We start from the raw sequence: 21,431 nt of genomic DNA, 5'->3' as shown, positions 1-21,431 counted from the left end.
AAGAACATAAGAACAGCCCCGCTGGATCAGGCCCAAGGCCCATATAGTCCAGCTTCCTGTATCTCACAGCGGCCCACCAAATGCCCCAGGGAGCACACCAGATAACAAGAGACCTGCATCCTGGTGCCTCCCCTAATTGATAATGGCTGATGGACTTCCCTGATGGACTTCCCTGAAAGACAGTTGTCCCACTGACCTTCTGTTGCAGTCAGGGCTGGCCCAAAACCTTTGAGTGCCCCACCAAATGCTGTCCCCTCTCCCATTGTCACACCAACTGCCTTACCTACTTCTCATCTTCCCAGTCCCAGGTTTTTAAAAGGAAAAGAGCAGGAGTGTGGAGAAGAGAGGAGTTGTAGTCTTTGAACATCAGAGATACTCTAGCCCTGTGGTTCCCAAACTGTGGGTTGGGACCCACTGGTGGGTCGCAACCTGATTTCTGGTGGGTCACCAAAGGATGATGGAAAGATCAGATAACTAATTGCCTCAAGCCCTGATACTATAGCTGCTAACAGCCCTGCAAGGAGCTGAGCTCCTGTAGTTTGCAAGCATAGGGAGATCAATGTTTATGGCTTCTTTCTATCTGGTTATTATTACTTATAAATAAATAAAATTATTTCTTTCTAGATCTCCTTTTTAAAAAGTCTGGTAAACCTAGTTGGGTTCTAATAGAGTGTCATTTTAAAAAGTGGCTCCTGGTGCTAAAAAGTTTGGGAACCACTACTCTAGCCCATTTCCTTCACATTTTGCCATTCTGTTCCCCTCTTTGTTTTTCAGTTCAGAGAGCAGGAAGTGGAGTGGCGAGCAACAAGTGCTTCTTGCCAGTCCTCTTTGAAGTAACGACTTCAGCTAATCTCATGGTCAGAATGGCCCTGCCTGAAATACACAACTGTAGAATAGAGTTTGCTCCAGAACCTGCCTGTCAGACGTGATCATTCCCCGATGTGGGCTAAGTCACCCAAGAATGCTCACCGGAATATTTTGTGGTTCATGGAGTTTCTATGACAGACTGATTGATATGGCATATTTTCCTTGGAGGTAAAAAATTTATAAGCCAATATGTAGAATTATTTGGCTTATGGAACTGGAAAGAACCACCATCTATTGACATCTCTTATCAGTAGTCTTTGTATCATTTTTTCATAATTCCGAATCTATGAACTCTCTCCCCTACCAAAAAGTGTCACAAATATGTTCTTTGGTTTATTTTATTTTATTTTGTCCAGTTACAGAGGAAACTGAAAGCAGAGACTCCGATGATTGTGCTGCCTTACTTCAGGATGCATTTGAGAAGTTTGTGGGAGTTTGCCGTTTGGAAAACCAAGCACATAACACCAACCTGCTGAAGAATGAGAAAACTCAGAAGCTTCTGAAGCTGCTGTCTAGAGTAAGAGGTACCGTATGTTTCCCTCTTGCTGTTTCATAGGTGCTAGTAATGTGTTTGTATAACTTCTGAAATCTAAAAATGAATTTGGATTTCTCTCCCCAAGGATTGCTATAAAGATCAGTGTACATATTAAGATATATTATTTCATGTATATAAATGCAGAGCTTCTACATTTTCTTAATCATAGTTTTGCGTGCTGAAAGCATTTCAAGTTGTTTGAATCATCTTAATTTTTCTAGTTTAGACTGCATCTAGAGAACTAGCTTGTGAGGAGATTTTTTTCTTTATGTGGGATGATATCAAAATGTAGTTTTTATGTGCTTGGTGTCAGATGTGGCATGCTGTAGGAAGGACTTGGTACAGAAACTTTCTTACTTATGAATGTGTAAGGTCTGTTCATAATCCGTTTTGGTTGTAAGTCCAACATTACTATTTTTTGTAGTGAACGTGTAATGTAAAATAAGGGGAAAAAGGTATTTCCAGTATATCTACAGTACAGTATTTAGGATATTGTGTGATCTTACCTTATAAAGTGAGCTAACAGGGCTGAATAAGAATCAGGAATAATGGGAATGGGGTGCACTCCATCTATTACATGACAGTTGAACTTACAGCTATTGCTCCATTCAGGCAATGGATCTATGACCAGGCATTTTTGTATCATTGAAAGTTCATTAAGTGGAATGTTCATAAGTAGGGAAGCTTCTCTAGAAGTTCTTACAGAACAGGCAGACTTTTGTGGGAGAAGGCAGACCTTGAGATACTTTGGTCCCAAGCTGTCTAGAGTTGTAAAAGAAATAACCAGCACCTTGATTCATGACCAGAAACACACACACACACACACCCTCATTCTAACCTGATAGTCTAAATTCATTCTCACCTGATAGTTTTTCAGCCTTGAATGTTTAACTGGTTCTCTCATTGATTTGTATGTTTTTCCAATCTTCTAACAAAACTGAAATAGCTTTAATGCCTCTGGCAGGAATTGACTAAGCAAGCCATTCTCTGTCTGCCTCTGTGTCTGTCTGAAATATGGGTAAGAATACTGCTATCCTAAAGGCTGGCCATTAGGACTTCTGGGACACGCAATGCTTTGAACACTTTCAAAATTCTTTATAGTGTTTTATTACTGAGTAACCCATCAATTGCTTTGTCTAGTTGTCATCTTGCTTTGATTTTCTTAGCAGCAGGCATGATTTTACGCTGTCTTGATTTGTTGAATATAGGGATGTTTCTGTACATTTGGACACAACTGTTATCAGTGTAGCAAGTCAGAAATCTTTGTTGCAAAGCCTTTAGATTTTTCCCCTGGACAACACAGTTGTGCAGTTGCATCTTCTAATGTGTTGTGAAAACGGATGTTCTGTGAAAGGTGACCAGCTGAGTTCAGGAACTGAAGAGTTGTACCACACTGTTGGATTATCATAAGGAGACAATTGTTGTTGGATGGTGTAGTGCTTGTCTCATTATGAGCCTTTCAACACTTGCCAGAAAGCTTGATGTCCCTATGGCTTGTTTTGACTAGCAGCTTATGTTACATTAGTAACAGGAGAGGGCTCTGTTCCCCTGAGATGCCAGGAGAAAAACAATTGATTTTTTGATCACCTTGTTCCCATCTTAAATTGGCAGTTGAAACGTCATTGTTTAAGGAGATTTCTTGCTTAAACTGCCAATCTTACAGCTTGCTGTTTTAAATATCTGAGGGCACAATCCTAACCAGGTCTTCTCAGAAGTAAGTCCTATTTTGTTCAGTGGGGCTTACTCTCAGGAAAGTGTGGTTAGGATTACAGCCTGAGTTAGATAATGTCTGACTTGTGCCTCTGGTGGGCTCGGGAAAGACATTGGGGTGTTGTGAGCAAGAGCTGAGGATAACACGTCTCCTTGGATTTACTTTTTATCTTAGATGAACAGAAACGGAGGGAAAGAATCTACAAACAAAAAGGGGCCTGTAGGCTTTTGGGTTCCAGCCCCTACCAAACTATAGTTTCTCCAGGTCCGCCTGGGAAATACCTTATCCAGACAGCCCTGTCTTCTGCCTCAGGTAGAAGGTCTGTGAGCAGCTCCTGGGAAAGGCTTGTAGGAGAGACAGTACTGGGTCAGTCTGGACCCCAGGTCAGGTAATTCCCCTGGGGAGTGTAGTGTCACCTGGCTGCCTTTGCCTTTTGCCACAGTCACAAGTCCTGGTTCAAGCGCTGGGGCAGCTCTTCCGTCCTTCCTTCCTTCCTCTTCCATCTCTGTTTTCTCTTTCTGCCTCTCTTCTTCTCTTTCTCTATGTGTTAAGACTGAGAAGGTGAGGTAGGATAAAATATATACCAGATGGGGTATTCCCATCTGATATTTTTGTGCATTTCCAAGGTTGGTGCCTGACTTTTATGGTTTTTCATGGTAAGTCATCATTAGGCCTCCACTTCGCCATTTATACCAGCACTAGTGTTTCTATTAATGCTACCAGGGGATGCAAGGGAATGTGGTGGAAATTATAATGGGGTACAAGAGAGTCCCCTTATGACTACCACTGGAACAGGGTAACATAAGAATGCTATTTGCAGGATGGAAAGTGAATATGTGTCTGTCAAATGTGCCTTAAAAGTCAGGTGACCTTTGTCAGGCCACAGAGGCGTATCGCCCGTGAGGCGTAACATGGCACAAGCCATGGGCGTCATCGAAGGGAGGTGCCAGAGCAGACGCTCCAGCTGTTTCCGCACCAGGAAGCAGTTGGAGTACCTGTGCCCTGTTAGCAGCATGTCAGGCAAAAATTGCCTGGCCATCTGCCAAGCACGTGCTCCCCTCCAGCTGCTTCCCCATCAGGAGTGCGAGTGCACTGATGAGGTCATGGCACTGCATGGAATCATGACGTCAGGTGTTGCCCTGGATGCCAGAAGCCCTGAGTATGCCACTATCAGGCTATAACTACTTACATTTTTGTTTCTTTCAGATATTCCTGAAGAAGTAGCCTGTGACATTCCTCCTGCCTGTGCCAAGAATTTCATAAAACTTTTGCTGGAGGCTCAAAAGTGGCATGAAGTTCTGCTGTTGCTAACCCGAAGCAGTACAGGGCAGATGACACCAGGAAATGCTCTCATCGAGAGCTGCGATCTCTCAGACCTTGACATCGGCATTGTCTTGCAGTGTATTGACAAATCGGTTAAGCAACGAGTACAACTTCTAAAATGCTTGATAGGCAGAGGAGGTAATATTTTGCATTTATTGAAGTATTCTAGAACAGCTGAATCTGTCTATTTTTGACTAAAACAGATGTCTTACAAATGTCATAGTCTGTCTCTTTTTACCTGGGGGGGGGGGGAATATTCCTTTGTGTTTTCTTTGTGCTTAGTGAGCTGTGAGTTGAGAAAGCCATGTTATTGTTTTAAGGTAGCTTGTACTGTAAGTGCTTGCGAGGGAGGGAGGATGACATCGTCACCACAATTGTGCTGCCCATGGAGATAAAAGGTTTTTTTAGTTGCAATGAAAACCACAAAAGGGGACATGATGAAAACCGAAGTGGCTTTTTTAGCTGTTTACGTCAGTTTGGAGGTGCAGGAAGGCCTGCAGGGGGGGGGGCATGGGCTCCCTGGACCCTCTGGAGAGCCATAGTGACTCCCGGGTAAGTTTTTAAAAACACTTTTGTCCCCTGTGGCAGTATGATCATGGCGATCAAGTTGCTGCTATTGCCCCACCTCTTAAGGAGGCAGTAACAGAGATTCCCTGGCTGGGGCATTTTAACACCCCAGTTTGGGAACCTCTGACTTAAAGAAGAAGACAGAGGTCATTGTGATTAGAGGTACCAAAACAGAATCAGTACAGATGTTTTTTTGAGGGAGATGTAGTTCAACAAAGAAAGGGGCTATAATTCTGTGGTAGAGCTAAAACTTGGTATATAAAATGTCACAGATTCAAATCCCTGGCAGATCCAGAAGTAAGGCTGGGGAGGCCCTCTGTCTGAAACCTTGGGGAGCCTCTGCAGTCATGTAGTCTCTGAATGATCAGACTTGATACAAGACAGCTTGGTATGTTTGTATAAATTAAATTGAATTCTGATGCTGTGAACTGTCTTGTGATCCTGGGCCAGTTCTGTTAATTCAAGAGCAGGCATGATGTGGCCTCCCTCTTCACTTCAGGTAGTTGGCATTAAGCAGTCTCCGCTGGTGACCTAAAACCAATGTCCCAATTGGTGTGGCTTTTCAGACTTTCTTTTTGCAGTGTCTCTGTGGACAGTGGTAGGTTTAGCAATGCTTGAAGTACTGATAATTGTCCTGGCAGCTGGCTTCTTCCAGTTGCCATTTTTTTTTGCTTTAGAATGAGTGAGAAAATGACCCCATAGTCATCATAGTATATTGGTGCAGCCTGTGCTGCTCTCTTAAGTGCAAGCTTGTGCATGTCTACTCAGAAGTAAACCTCATTGTGTTCAGTGGGACTTACTTCCAGGAAATTTGCAGGAAGGATTACAGCCTTCCACTGCCTTCAGCTTTCCAAATGATAGATCTTTAAGGCCAAAGTTGCACTTTACAGTAGGCGGTGAGTGCACTGTAGCACGAGACTACATTATTAAAACTGTACCTGCAAGTTATCCTCCCTTGCTCAAGAGCCAGTAGTCAAGAGCACCTTGTATGCAGCCACGGTGCAGGCCCTCCTCTGGTTATTGATTGTGTAATTCTAACTGTTAAGATGAAATGTGTTTCTAGCTACTTGTAATCACTGTTGAATTGGGATGCCTGTCTATCCTACACAAACCATTTCCTTCCCTTTTTTCTCTTCCCCTCCTACCTTGTACCACATGAGTATAATTCTAATCTGTTTCCAAATCTGTTTCCAAAGCATCACCTGAGGGGACTGGAACCATGCATGAGAATCCACTTCAGAAATGCTTAAAAAACCACGATTTTGAGTTGGCCCACTTGCTGCTGAGCAGTGGTGCAGATCCTCATTGTATCTCTTTCGTAGAAGGCGACACCCCTTTACATGCAGCACTGTCTATCTGCTTTGATAAAAATGGTAAGCATGTGGCGTGGGTAGCTTTTTGTTGTTTGGGAAATCCATTAACAAGTTTCCTAAAGGATGCAAATTGAACTCCCTCCAGCTTATCCCAATACAAAGACAGGCAGCCCATTAAAGAGAGATTGGGGATGATTCATTGCTAATGAGTTACATGCACAAGGCTCTGTGTTCAATTTTAGCCAACTTTAAAAAAAAAAAAAAAAGCAGAGGGATCCCTGCTGAGAGCCTGGGAGACAGTAGTGGAGCTGCAGGGATGAAGCTGTAAGTGCTGCATGGCTCCAGAACTTGTGTAAGCTACTTCTCCCTCTTGTGCTCAGAGCCTCCCGGGGTGAAAACAATGTGGAGAAGATGCTTCTTTGTTGCTTTTGCTCCATGGAATGGCAGTGAGAGGGAAGGACAAATTACACTGCAAGTTTTGGAGCTGTGCTGCACTTACAGCTCCGCCCCTCCCTAGCTCTGCTGCTGTTTGAAGAGTTGCTGTCAGTCAGAGTAGACAATGCTGGGCTTGGTAAGCCAGTGCTTCTGAGTATAGGGCAGCTTTGTATGTTCCTCTAAGTCAGTAGTTCCCAAACTTTTTAGCACCAGGACCCTCTTTTTAAAATGACACACTGTTGGGACCCACCTAGGTTTACCAGACTTTTTAAAAAAGGCGATTGAGAGAAATATTTTATTTATAAGTAATAATAACCAGAAAGGCCCATGAACATTTATCTCCCTGTATTTACACATGTTTGCAAACTGCAAGAGCTCAGCTCCTTGCAGGGCAGCTAGCAGCTTCAGTATATGATTTTTGAATAGCTTCAGGGCTTGAGGCAATTGGTTATCTGATCTTTCCATCACCTGTTGGCGACCCACCAAAAATCAGGTCCCAACCCACAGTTTGGGAACCTCTGCTTTAAGTTAAGACATTTGAAAGAAAATAGTTACCATGAAGTGTGACACATGTTCTTGCTTCTTTTCATCTTGTTTTTGAGCAAAGCTTCCACATTTAGACACTTTACCTGAATAATTGTTATAAAACCCAGTAGATTTGAGAAGTGTCACCCTTGTTAATTGGGGGCAAACACAGAGTGGCATTTGTGACAGAACCACGAAGGCTGCAGATTAAATGAGAGACAACTGGGCAGGTAGGGATATTTTATATGCATGTGAAGTTTTCGGTGACACCTTTCTCCTGTCTCCCTGACCCCTTCCCAACTGCTGCCTGACAAGCCCTTTGTGATGTTTCAGGAAATGTCTAGAGTGATCTTTATAACTCAAACAGCAGTGGGTCAAACGGATTAAAATAGGGAAATCCTGGTGAACAACCAAAATGTTCTTTAGCAATTGACCATAGAAGTTCCTGTTTTGTTTTAATGTACTCGGAGGTTGATCTCTGGTCTTGGCGCTTTCTTTCAGTTGAGAAAGGGGATCTGCACATCATGACATCTATTTGCTCAGGCAAGACTTAATCTTGTTGTGTACTCTTACCTGTGGCTGTTATGTCATTTAGAATCAAGTTATTGAGGTGGGTTGGGGGGAGCTACTAAAACAGATAACAGCCACTTTTTGACCTTACTGAAGGAAAAAACAGTTGATTTAACATTTTAAAATAAACATGAGTAAAACTTCTAATTACTGTTTTTTCTTCTGTTTCTCTCTCCAGATGACATTGGATTGTGTTTCCTAAGTGACCTGTTAGCTTTGTATGTCTCAAATCCATCAGCATTTCCATATCTTAATCCTAATAGCCGAGACAAAAATGGGGACACGGTACTCCACATTATTTTTCAGAAAAATCTGACGAAGCAAGTTAAGAAAATGCTAAGCTTGCTAGCAAAGTTTGACATTAACTGCAATTTAAAAAATAACTCTGGAAGAGATGTGTTTTACAGAAGGAAAAAGGAAGATCCAATGCGCATAGCATGGAATGAAGCTGTGGGCGAGAACAAGAAGAAATTCCGACATGATGTAGCAGTTCACCTTGCTAAGATGCCAAAGCCCACTCCAAATGGTGACAGATCACAGCCGAGGAATTCAGCCAAGTTATCACGTGCACCTTCATCAGAATTGCTACCTGGGAAGCTGCCAGCAGATGTGGAGGCCAAAGAATGTGATAGTTCTTGGGAAGAGGGAGAAGGTACTGGAGTGAAAAACTCTGAATTTAGGAACTTCAATAAGTCAACCCTACGAGAATACCTTTTGCAAGAAATTGCACAGTTAATTCAGAAACTTGCACTGTGTGAAGTCTCACCCCAAATAAATTTAGTGACACCCCAAATTGTGAAGTTACCATCTTTGGAAACTAAAGTTGAAGATGAAAAGAACAAACAGCAAACCACTTGTGATGGTGAGAGCTTGGCTTATAATGGTGGAGAGACTGCTTGCCTTCTCAAAGAGAACACAGCAGACAAGGCTTTTGATCAGTTCCAAGGGTCTAAAGGACAAGAGGAGGAACCTGTTGAAGAAGATGGGAAGCTTCAGGAGATTGAGGCATTCATCCAGGACTTTGATAACATGACATGGGAAATTGAATGTACATCTGAAATGCTGAAGAAGTTAGGAAGCAAAAGCATCTCTCCTATAATGAAGAAGAAAATAGTGTTTGTAGTTCAGCAACTAGGAAATGGGGAATGGACGCAGGGTCTACAAAAGCGACTGAAACATTCAAAAAGCAACATTCAGCTCTATGAAGCAAAGTTGGACAAAGGGGCAAGGATGCTGTGGGAGATTGCAATAGAATTTTCTCCCCGTTGCAGCGAGAATGCGGAAAAGATAATAGAAAACGAGCTTTCTTCTGATCCTACAAACAAAACTGGGAGAGTTTACACAGAAATCATTCGAATATGGGACATTGTACTGGATCACAACAAACTTGACCATGCCATAGAAACTATATGTACTTCCTACAATCGTGGGCTTTCTTGCATCTTGAGGAAAAAGCTCAAAGGTATCAACGTAACCCCGATGTCTTCCAACTTGAAAACGCAAAAACGTATTCCTCGCATTTATGTTGAAGACACCAAGGGAGAGAAACCAAAAGATCATGTTACACCTGAATATTTTCCACCAGCTAGTGCAGTAGAAACTGAGTACAATATAATGAAATTTCACAGCTTCAGTACTAATATGGCACTGAACATAATAAATGATATGACTTCTGCTGTTGAATACCCATTCAGAGTGGGCGAGTTAGAGTACGCAGTCATTGACTTGAATCCCAAACCCTTGGAGCCAATAATCTTAATTGGACGAAGTGGAACAGGAAAGACCACTTGTTGTTTATACCGACTTTGGAAAAAGTTTCTCTCTTACTGGGAGAGAGCAGAAATGGCAAAAGGTCCATTGCTGGTTAGACAAATGTGGCGCAGACTCAAATTTGATATGCTGTTGGAAAATGAGGAGGAGGAACCCGGTGCTGAGAAGCTTGATTGCAGTGATTCTGTTGATTCGGTTGAACTGGAAACATCTGTAAGCACTGACGATGAGCAAGGGCAACTTGAGGATGAACAGTGTGCTTCAAGCTTGGGGGACCCAGAAACAAATTCAGTGTATGACAGTGATGGGAACGAAGAATCCACTGCGGAAGACTCTGACAAATTGGAGCACTTGCACCAGATTTTTGTCACTAAAAACCATGTTCTGTGCCAAGAAGTTCAGAAGAACTTCATTGAGCTTAGTAAATCTTCCAAGCCAACTAGTCATTTCAAGCCACTTGAGGCAAATGTTTACAAACTTCAGGATGTTAAAGATGAAAACTTCCCCCTCTTTCTTACATCGAAACAATTGTTGCTCTTGCTTGATGCTTCTATGCCCGAGCCGTTTTTCCTTAGGAATGAAGATGGGAGTCTGAAGCGTACCATTGCTGGCTGGTCCACTAAAGAAGATCAGGTCATCTCAAATTGGCATGAGGAAGAAGAGGATGTTGATGTGGAGGTAGATTATGATGAGGATGAAAAGGCTGCAGAAGTTCATGAAAAAGAGTGTGATCCTCGAACCTTTGTCACTTACAGTGTATTTGCTAATGAATTCTGGCCCCAGATGGTAAAAGGCAAATGCCCTTACAATCCAGCTTTGGTTTGGAAAGAAATAAAATCTTTTTTGAAAGGTTCTTTTGAGGCACTGAACAGCCGCCATGGTGTCCTTACAGAACAAGAGTACAAAAAACTAGGCCGAAAGAGATCACCCAACTTCAAAGAAGACCGTAGTGAAATTTATCAGCTGTTCCTTCGTTACCAGCAAATAAGATCACAAGGAGGTTACTTTGATGAGGAAGATGTCCTGTACAAGTTGTCTCAAAGACTCTCAAATCTTACTGATCTACCATGGTGCATCCATGAACTTTATGGGGATGAAATTCAGGATTTCACTCAGGCAGAGCTGGTATTACTAATGAAATGCATTGACAACCCCAATGCAATGTTCTTGACTGGCGACACGGCACAGAGTATCATGAAAGGAGTTGCTTTTCGTTTCAGTGACTTGAAATCGCTTTTCCACTATGCTAGTAAAAGCTCTACTGACAAGAAACAGTGTACTGTTAGAAAACCAAAAAGGATTTATCAGCTTTATCAGAACTACAGATCTCATTCAGGTATCAAAATTTCATGTTTCATCATTACGTGGAGTGGGATAGGGACAGATATTAGAAGTTATTCATGTTCTATGAAGGAAAAGACCCATTAAGGTGTTCTAACTCCACATCACCTAGAATGAAGTTTTGTTTTAAAATACATGGTGGGCCTGAATGTGTTCTGTGGATTAGAAAGCAAACACCCTGTGTTACGTGTAAAAATAATTTTTTTTCTCTTTCACTGTAATTCTGCTATGCTACCTCTGAGGCCTGGGCAGATAATACTACTTTATCATGCTTGTTGTTGTAACAGCTCTGTGATGTGGGCTTAGGATGATCACATGTCTTGAATTGGGGAATAGAGGCAGAGAACCAATAATGCCTAAAGGCAGCCTACTAAGTGCATGGAAATTGGACTCTGGCCCGGGTGAACAACAAATGGTATCAGGGCCATTTCAGTTGCTGTAATAAAAACAGACTCTTGTGCTGCTGCAATTCAGTGAAAAGCCTGTGCTTGGCAAATAAACCAGATCCATGCAACCTTGTCCATGTTGCCATAGAAATACCTCTTAATTGCATTATGTTCTGGGCACAGTGGAATTGGGTTTTAGGGTTCTACATATTCCAGCTGGCCTTTATAGCCAAACTTAAATGTGTGATCATTGAGAGCGTCCTGCTTCCCTTCCGCAGAATCTTGTGCATGTTTAGGAGTAAGTCCTGCTATGTCTACTGGTGCTTAGTCCCAGATAAGCATTCATAAGGCTGCAGCCTTAAACACTGGCCTTATACTTTGCTTCGGCAAAGATTTAGGGACTTTGTCTGGCTTCCCTTGGGGTAGGTGGGAATTGACCAAAGAGTTGAGCTGGAGTGCAGAATGCCTGGGAAGCTCATTACAACTGTTCGGATGACTTCCTCCCTACTTCAGACCTGGACCCAGAGGAAAAGGCTGGAATTCATTTTGCTGGCAGGTGATGCAGCCTCCCTATCAGAGGTGGTGGGAGGGGGAAAAGCTTTTCCATAGCTGCAGTGCCTGATTATTATCCCTGCCCCCTCTCCATTTCCAAGGTGGAAAGGAAGGTGATGGGATTGTCACCATAATGAGAGTGGTGAGGGTAATCATGGAACCCTCTTAAGACTGCTCTGATGGGTTTTGGTTCCCAAATAAGGAGCTGTAGACGGCATTCTCCACTCTAACCTCAACATCCACCTGAGCCTAGTAAAATTGCTTTACAGCAGCAGGACTGCTGATATGGTTGGCATTTGGTTGGCAAAACCTCACATGGATGTTTTGTTTCCTTACAGTGTAGTTCTGTAGCACTTCTGTATGTCTGTGCCCATCAGAGGATGCATGCATTTCTCTTTGCACAAAATACTGGAAGTGTGGAAAGAGCATCTAGGACTCCAGTCTCCTTTTCCTTCTATGTCCTTGCATGTGGTCCCCCTCAGTGAAACAATTTTAGCTCTGAATTGACTGCCTGACTCAGTTGCAGTTTTAAATCATACAGCTACTGACTTTTCAAGATTAGTATTGTTTTTTCCAATTACAACTTTTCTGTTTCTCATCTAAGAGACGGATTGAATGTGTTAATTCTTTGTTTTCAGGGATTCTTCGCTTGGCCTCCGGAGTGGTTGATTTGCTTCAGTACTATTTCCCAGAATCTTTTGATCGTCTTCCTAGGGATTCTGGACTCTTTGATGGACCGAAACCCACTGTATTGGAATCTTGCAGCGTTAGCGATCTGGCAATTTTGTTAAGAGGCAACAAAAGGAAAACCCAACCAATAGAATTTGGAGCACATCAGGTATGCTTTTATTGGCTCATGATGATCTACAGTCCAATATGTCAGAGTTTACTGTTCTCACAATCTTCTCTAATATGGTTCTTGTAAATGACTGTATGCAATCTTGAATGCTTTCAAGACCAACTTTTAGCTTTAAATGCTTTCTCAAAATTAAAATGGTGCCAGTTTTTATCATCTGAAAATTCCACTGAATACTTATTTGTTCTTTTTCTTATTTGTTGACTCTCTTGTGCACATTACAATTGTCTAGCTCAGAGGCAGCTGCAAAGACATGAATAATGGCATTAGAACCAAATCTTAAAGAAGAAGGTCGCAGTCCCATTTGACATGACACCAAATTTGGGGAGGTAGTTAGTATCCTGGGGAAGAAACAGGATCCAAGGCAATCTTGACTGTATGGAGAATGGGCAAATGTAAACAGAATTAACTAACAGGGAGAAATGTAAAGTTCTGCATTTGGATAGGAAAAATCAGAAGCATAAATAAAAGATTAGGAATACTTGCCTGGGAAGTAGTACATGGGAAAATGGACTCTAGGATATTTTAGTAGTAATAATAATAATAATACAGGTATTTATATACCGCCTTTCTTAGTCGTCAGATTTCTCCTCAGACTTTAATTCAAGGCGGTTTACATAGGCAGGCTATACTAGACAAAAAGCTAAACCTAAGTCAGCAGTGTGACACGGCAGCAAGGAATTCCAATGTGATTTTTAGTCTGCTTTACCTGGAAGCATAGGATCCAAATTGCTAAAGTAATGGTAATGTAATGCTATAAGTCAGACTCCACCAGGAATATTTCATCCAGTTCTGGGCACTGCAGTTTAAGGGGGATATTGACCCACTGTTGCAGGACCAGAGGAGGGAGACCGTGTCCTGTGAGGAAATTGGAATTGGCATGATTAGTCTGAAGCAGAGCTGGTTAAAAAGGTGACATAACTGTCTATATACATCTGAGGGTCTTTCATGTGAAAGATGGAATGGATTTGTTCTCAGTTCCTTTGGAGGATGGAACCTCCATCCATCCCATCCTCCAGGGGCAAATGGGTTTAAATTACAAGGAAGAAGATTTCCATTAGGAAGAACTTCCTGATGTTAAGAAATGTTTGACAGTATACTTGGTAATACTAACCTGATACTTCTGTGTTAATGTAGGTGATATTAGTGGCAAATGAAATGGCAAAGGAAAAGATTCCTGAAGAACTTAGTCTGGCTCTGGTGCTGACAATTTATGAAGCCAAAGGCTTGGAATTTGATGATGTGCTTCTTTACAATTTCTTCACAGATTCAGAAGTATGTAAAATGCTTTATCTTCCATTTTGGCTTCCTTTGACAAAATCCACACAGGTTAATCAGACGTGGAGAATCTGTAATAGCTGATGCCTCCAGCGATCCAGATGACTTTCCTTTTTCTTCTGTTCTTTTCAACTGAAACATCGATGTAGGGAAATGACCCCAAGCATCTTGTCTGGAACACTTATACCCTGATCATATTCAAACACTGCACCAGTGGTGCACTAATGCTGGCACAATGCCTGTTATATCCTAAGGCTGTCTTGGCAACACCATACAGATTTTGCACCAAAGGCTAAAATCTCAAGTTTGTCCTGGCAAAACAATGCTGCTACAGCCCTTCCCAGTAACACCTCAAGCATCCATGGACTACACAGCCTGTTATCCAAAGGATAGTGCCCCGACTACAGCATGTCATCACCATGAGATTTGCACGTCGTTGGTGTGACATCTGTGTGTCATTGCTGTAAAGCTGGTGTGTCATCACTGTGAAGTCTGCACATTATCCTTGTGACCGTGGTGTGTCATAGGTGTGATGTTCTAAGAACCGGTTATTGCATCCAGTCGGCCCTGACACTCATTGCCACCAGGGTGAACTGAGCAGGAGGCAAGAGCAGGTGCAGAGTCAATGTGTGGGCAGTGCTAGAGGACATCCCCCTCTCAGCTGCTAGGAATGAGGAACATTGCAACAGCACTACTCCAAGCCATGTGATCTCTCTCTCTCGCACATGCACACAGATGCTTCCATCTCCTATTGGAATGACAGTGGTGTCAGCAGCAAAGGGGCAAATGCATAGAACTGCTAGGAGTCCCTGCACTGGGATTCAAGTCCTCTCATCCCACTCACACAAATGAAAGGAATCCAAGGAATACATTTTTGAGCAGAGGAAGGGTAGAAAGAGGCAGTCATGTGAAATACAGGCCTTTCCATTGCAGCGTTTCAAGTCCTTGTGAGGACATTCGCCAGCTGGAAGGAGCCCTTATCATAGTTGCTAGTACTTGGTTATAGGTATCTATGCAAAATAATGCTACTATATAAAGTAACTTTCCATCTGTTTTTCTTGTATTCTTAGGCTTGCAAAGAATGGAAAATAATTTCCTCTTTTGTGCCCCAGTCCCATTTGCCTTATGAAACCAAGCTGATCATTGAAACTCCCTTGGAGAAAGATCTTGATTCTCAAGGAAAGGTTCTGAACCCAGAAATGTATAAGGTGATTACGAATTTAAAAGTCAGAAATAAGAATCCTTAATGCCCTTATGTAACCTCATATTTTTACTTATTGTGTCACTCTGGTCAACAGGTCCACTTGTGGGTTAGAGGTGAGGAACTGTTCATCAGCTAGAGACTTTTAGGGGTAGGCTGAGGGCATGTGAATAATGGAAACTGAGGAGTTTGGCATATGGGGGAGAACTCCTGGTAGGATGGCACTGGAAATGGAAGACTAGGCTCTTGGAGTTGTATGAAGTGGCAGAGATCCCCAACACTCTAAATAGTAACTCCTTTTGTAAGTTCCTTCATCCTCCGCCCCCAGGTTGCTGCAAAAGGGGTGTGCTGTGCTGCTGTCTGGAACCTTTGTGGCTCCAGAGAAAAAGGGATGAAAACAGAGTTGCTGCCCAAGCAACTGAGAGCCCCAACCAGACCTCAGAGTTTAGCAGTAAGGATGGGGTTCCTTCACCCTTCCTCCTCCACCTGTCTCCCTTCTTGGGCAAGCCCCAACCACAGGACAGCAGATACTGAGCAGCCCTTAGACAGCTATTCAGACATCTCTAATCACCAGCTCTGAGTGCCCTGGGCCCTCCCCTTCTTGGTCTGTCTCTCTGTCACCACTCCAGGCTTTACCTGGCCCAGTCCTGTGATTAAAGGGCCAGCATTGCCCCACAGTGCAGACCCCCTCATTCTGCAAGGAGCAGCCACCCCTATGCCTCAGTGGCCTGGGGGATGGTGGGAGGACCAGAAATGCATCGGTTCTTTGCTGGTTGCTGCTCCCTCACCAGGATTGTGCTGAGGCAGCCAGCAGCCCCAAGATGGTTGGACAAGTCTGAAAATGGACACTGAATTGAAAACTTCAGACTTGACTTACTTTAGACATTAGACTATAATGTGTTTTGCATCTTTTCTGTGTTCCCTTAAAACTGAGGTTTAGCTAATGCTTGAGGATCAAGTTTAATTGCAGTATCTCAGTGTTCAGAAAAACAACAGCATTCTACTATGTTTATTTTATTTCCTGGCCCATTTGAGAATAGTGGTGGGTATCAAGTTAGTGTTTTGCACTTGAAATGTTGACATGTCCTAACCGTGTATACTAAATCTCATTCTGCTATCTCAGTCTTCATGGAAGGTGGTCATACTATAAGCAAACCAAGAATTGTAAATGGGTGAGGTAAATCCTGGCTTCACCCAACCAACAAGTATCAAGGCAGATTATTTTTAATAGTGGATAAGAACATAATAAGAGGCTTGCTGGAACAGGTCAAAAGCCCATCTAGTCCAGTTTCTTTTATCTCACAGTGGCCCACTAGATGAATCTTGGAGCACTCAACAAGATATTTGTGTCTTATAGTCACTTCCTTGCATCTGGCATTCAGAGATTTTGATTTCTGTGTTTTAAAGAAATCAATGAATTGGTGTATGAGAGAGAAAGCAAATTATTATTCTATGAAACAGTCCAAATGAGTTTAGATATAGCATAGCTTCCTCTAATAGTCTCCTGCACATATCACATGCCTTGAATTGCTCTACTTACAGATGCTTAATGGAGAGTTAAAACACTTGTATACTGCAATTACAAGAGCTAGAGTCAATCTGTGGATCTTTGATGAAAATGAAGACAAACGAGCACCAGCATTTCAATATTTCGTCAAGCAAAAACTGGTTCAAGTTGTCAAAAAAGATGAAGGTAAGGCGTCTGTACAATCTCTCTATAAACAAGTCAAGCCTGAACTATTCTTTTATTTTTTTGTAAAATATGACAGGAGGAACAACCTTGTATAATCTTATACTTAAACTTGAAAACTTAGTCAGTTTCAGATATTTCACTGCCTGAAATTTCTATTTTCCTATTCCTGTTGGAATTCCTAGATTCCTATTGACATCAGTCGGGTTAGGTCTAGTCTAATGAACTTTAAAGGATCTGCATCTCTAAAACAGTTCTGATTTCTTGCTATCTTGCTTTCTATAATTGTAGGGAAGCCATAAAATTAGCCTATAAATATCTGCAACATTAAAACTACAGTAGAACCTCTTTAAGCTGACCACCCAAGGGACTGGAGGAAATTGGTCAACATAGGGAGGTGGTCAACATATGGGGGGGAAAGGCATTTAAATATTATCATGTTTAGCTCCCAGGACAATAAATGCAAGGCCAAGTTATTATTTAGATTGAATTTTTAAAAAGTTTTATTGCAAATATCAATGAGAATTGATCCTCTTGTGATGCTTACTATTTATATCATCTATATCTATTTCAAGAAACAGAGAATAAACAGCCCACAATCAGTGTTTTAAAAACCCCTGAAAATTCATAAACTTAAAAAAAAAGTAAAAAAAAGTAATTGGTTTCATGCTATCCCTTGCCAGCCCACAGCATATAGCATGTTACATAGCCCCAACAGCTAAAAAAAACAACACTTTTTTTACTTAGGTTGCCTGGCCTCCACTGGGTCTCCTCAGATTCACTCAATGCCAGAAGGTGTTTGATATGGTCCCTCACTAAAAGCTGTTGAGGACTCCACAGTCAGGGAATAAGAGGACAGGTCCCCTCATGGATTGGGAACTGGTTGAGGACCAGGAAACAGAGTGGTTATCAATGGGCAATTGATAAAAAAAGTGGAGAGAGGTGGAAAGTGGAGTGCTTCAAGGATCTGTCCTGGGCCTGGTGCTTTTCAATATCTTCACAAATGACCTAGAAACAGGGATAAGCAGGGAGGTGGACAAGTTTGTGGATGACACTAAACTTTTCTGAGTGGTGAAGACCAGAAGGGATTGCAAAGTGCTCCAGAAGGATCTCTCCAAACCGGGAGAATAGGCAGCAAAATAGCAGTTGTGTTTCCATGTAAGTGTAAAGTAATGCACTTGTGATGGGAACCAAAGTGAAAGGACAGTGGCTTCACTATGCACAAGCAACCTCATGTCCCTCACAACTTCGTACATGTCCAGGTACAATTGGCAGCCAGCGCAGGTTTGTTGGCTATGTGCAGTGTGCCCACCTAAAAAGCACTTTTGCACACGCACTAGCAGGCATAGGGGAGGGATTATCGCGTGGTTTCTTGCTTTTCCAAGATGGGACAAGCCAGACAAAACACAGGCCCACAGTATCACATTCAGTGGGCAACTTACGGAGGGTAAATTAATACTCTGTGCAGTGGTCGAAGTGGTCAAGATAAAACTTACGGTGGTCAGTATAGAGAGGTTTGTCTCCCATAGTGTATATGCAGTGCCTGTCCATACTGTGAAAATTAGGTCAACTTAAGGAGGTGGTCAGTATAGAGAGGTGGTCAACTTTGGAGGTTCTACTGTATTAGGAAAGGATTGCTATTCAGTTATATAAGAAGCCATTCAGTTATATATAAAAAAACTGAGCATTTATGTCCCTGATCCCATTGCCAGCTAACTTTCCATAGTATGATTTTGAGAGAGGAGTGAGTGGTTGGTGAGCCAAAGTCCCATTTCCTGCTACCAAATGGGCTTGTTGGAAAGTTCCATTTCACTAACTGCTGCTTTCCTTCCTTGACAGTGCCTCTTACTTGGCAACCCAGATTGTCAATTACTGAATTACTGACTCCTAATTCAGGTGCGGCCTCGGTATCCACAGGGGATCTATTGTCGAACCCCCTGTGGATACTGAAAATTGTGGATAAATGAATCCGCAATTTTTGGCCCCTCATGGCCTCCAAAGGGGACTGGAAGGCTTTCTGAAACCTGCAGAGACCACTTGCATCTGCCTGTGACCGCTGTGGGCTTCAGAAGGGTCCGGGGAGGTGAAAAAACGCCACTTCCAGTTTCCCAAAGGAAATCTGAAGTGACGTTTTTATGCCTTCTAAGGTATTCTGAGGCCCCCAGAGGGCAAAAAAAATGCCAAGTTTGGTTTCCCGAAGGAAGGCATTTTAAGGCATTGTGAGGTCTGGAGAAGAAGCCCCTGGAAGTGGCTTTTTTTGCCTATCTGGCAAAACCTGGCATGAGTCATGGCCTAACCTCAAGCGGCTTGTTTCATTGTTACTGCTACTATTTTGGTTTTGAGGAGGGCAATGATCAAACGAGTGCCTTGGAGGCTGTTGTTCTTTAGAAAAAAATCATTTCTGCCGTGCCTTTGTGGACAGTGGCTGCTTCATCAGTGCTTGAACTACTGAGAGCATTCTTGGCTCCTGACAATTTTTTCCTTCAGGACCCTAAGTGGAATTGAATACCACTTTCATGGGAGCCCTATTGATAAATATGTGGTTTCTGCAAAAGCTGAACTTGTTTTATAGATCCCAACATAAATGAAAATGGAAAGATTGAGTTTCATATCTGTTTTTGCTGTGACTGTCTTGGGGCCAATGTGGACATTATATCACAGGCTGGAATGATAAATATAAGATGAACTGCTTATAATATTATGAAGCTTTTCGATTCATGTATTAAATTAAATAGTTCATTATTTTTGTTCCTAGACTTTGATGATAGCATGTTTGTAAAAACATCAACTCCCCAAGAATGGATTGCTCAAGGAGAATATTATGCTAAGCACCAGTGTTGGAAGGTAAATCAACCAAGTTGCCATAAAGCCATTTTGGGGTGTGGGAAATTTGCTTTGCTTTGCTGTGATAGAAGTTTATATCTGGTCCAGGCTCCGAGTTTGGAGCATTTTGTGAAAATGTTTCTAGGCAAGTTGCCTTTTTTTAAGGTAAAGGATGATGATCTCAGATCCCATTTTAGATTTGCAACCATTACTTGTCTTAATTTCTTCAAGGGCCAGAAAATCCAGTAAAGCTAAAAAAAAAAATGTTGGAGTGAAGGAGAGTTATACCGACACGTACTGTGTAGAATACTATGTTAAGCTGCAGCCATGGTTAAGTGTCTGTCTTTAATAGAAAGTAGTCCATAAAGTGTTGCATTTATAATCTAAACTAAAGTACAGTGAGCACATTCTAGAGTGTTTGATTCAGTAGTAAATGATGAATTGGCAACTTTTAGACATTTCTCCAAAAGTGCCAGTTCAACCGTTTTTGATGTTCTAGAACAGCCATTTCTCAGAAGTGGGAGCTGTGAGGCTCCCTGAAACTTCTTCAGGGACTCCATTGGCACATTAAGTGACTGTCAGCTGCCTGTTTGTCCCTCCAGCCTCCCCTGTTTATGATTCTCTTTCCATTTTTCACAACCTATTCTGGATCATTACTGGTAGTTAGCATTGGGCCCAGTGCTGTGTCATTCTGAGCTGTGGGTTCTGCTGTGCTATTCCAAGTTCTGGAGCTCCCTGAGACTCCAAACATTTGTCAGCAGGGCTTCTTGAAATTCCTGTTGGAGTGTAAAGGACTTCAGAGACCAAGAAGTTTGAGAACTGCTGTTCTAGAGCACAGGTGTCAAACCCTGGCCCTGGGGGCACATGCAGCCCTTGAGGCCTCTCAATGCGACCCTCAGGGAGCCCCCAGTCTCCAATGAGCCTCTGGAGCTTTGTTGGAGCCCACACTGGCCCAATACAACTGCTCTCAGAGTGAGGGTGACTATTTAACCTCTCACGTTAGCTGTGGGATGAGGGGTCCCTCCACTGATTGTTGTTTCACGTCTGTGATGCAGTAGTGGCAGCAAAGGAAAGGTCAACCTTGCTTTGTGCAAGGCCTTTTATAGGCCTTGAGCTTTTGCAAGACCTTCATTCATTCATGTAAGTTCATCTTTAATATATTATTATTATTATTATTAACAGTATTTATATACCGCTTTTCAACTAAAAGTTCACAAAGTGGTTTACAGAGAAAAATCAAATAACTAAATGGCTCCCTGTCCCAAAAGGGCTCACAATCTAAAAATATAATATATTCATTTATGTAAACGTATGTAAATTTATTCAAATTTAAATGTAAATTAATTCTTTCCCCCCCTTGGCCCCTGACACAGTGTCAGAGAGACAATGTGGCCCTGCTGCCAGAAACTTTGAACACCCCTGTTCTAGAGCATCAGAAACAATTGTGCTTTTTTGCATGTTTTCAAAATTTGTTTCAGAATCAGTGATCTTGCTAAACGTGTTTCACCGGATGACACTGTACATATAACGGCAACCAAAAAACCCTTTATGTTGCACTACAAAAAGACATGAGTCTCTAAGTAAAGCAGGCATTCGCTTTTATATGCTTTAAATGTCTCCAAGCCCATAAGAATCTGGATTTTGTGCTTTTAGCAGCAACCAGAAAATTTTGTCATGTCCCATCAATG

At 42.2% G+C, this 21,431-nt stretch overlaps 1 protein-coding gene across 2 annotated transcripts in view; it reads left to right on the top strand.

Annotated features, from left to right (window-relative positions):
• The window catches only part of TRANK1 (tetratricopeptide repeat and ankyrin repeat containing 1), a 60,565-nt gene that overhangs the window by 23,360 nt on the left and 15,774 nt on the right, over nucleotides 1-21,431 (top strand). For both annotated transcript variants that reach the window (XM_066628191.1, XM_066628192.1), the window contains 9 exons: nucleotides 1,224-1,391; nucleotides 4,320-4,574; nucleotides 6,200-6,376; nucleotides 8,025-10,952; nucleotides 12,534-12,733; nucleotides 13,889-14,026; nucleotides 15,100-15,237; nucleotides 16,773-16,923; nucleotides 19,676-19,764. In XM_066628191.1, the coding sequence (XP_066484288.1) occupies nucleotides 1,224-1,391; nucleotides 4,320-4,574; nucleotides 6,200-6,376; nucleotides 8,025-10,952; nucleotides 12,534-12,733; nucleotides 13,889-14,026; nucleotides 15,100-15,237; nucleotides 16,773-16,923; nucleotides 19,676-19,764 (4,244 nt within the window). The remainder of the gene's footprint in view (nucleotides 1-1,223; nucleotides 1,392-4,319; nucleotides 4,575-6,199; nucleotides 6,377-8,024; nucleotides 10,953-12,533; nucleotides 12,734-13,888; nucleotides 14,027-15,099; nucleotides 15,238-16,772; nucleotides 16,924-19,675; nucleotides 19,765-21,431) is intronic.

Source organism: Tiliqua scincoides, chromosome 5 (genome assembly GCF_035046505.1).
Source record: "Tiliqua scincoides isolate rTilSci1 chromosome 5, rTilSci1.hap2, whole genome shotgun sequence".
NCBI classification, from domain to species: domain Eukaryota; kingdom Metazoa; phylum Chordata; class Lepidosauria; order Squamata; family Scincidae; genus Tiliqua; species Tiliqua scincoides.
This window is presented reverse-complemented; position numbering and strand designations above follow the sequence as displayed.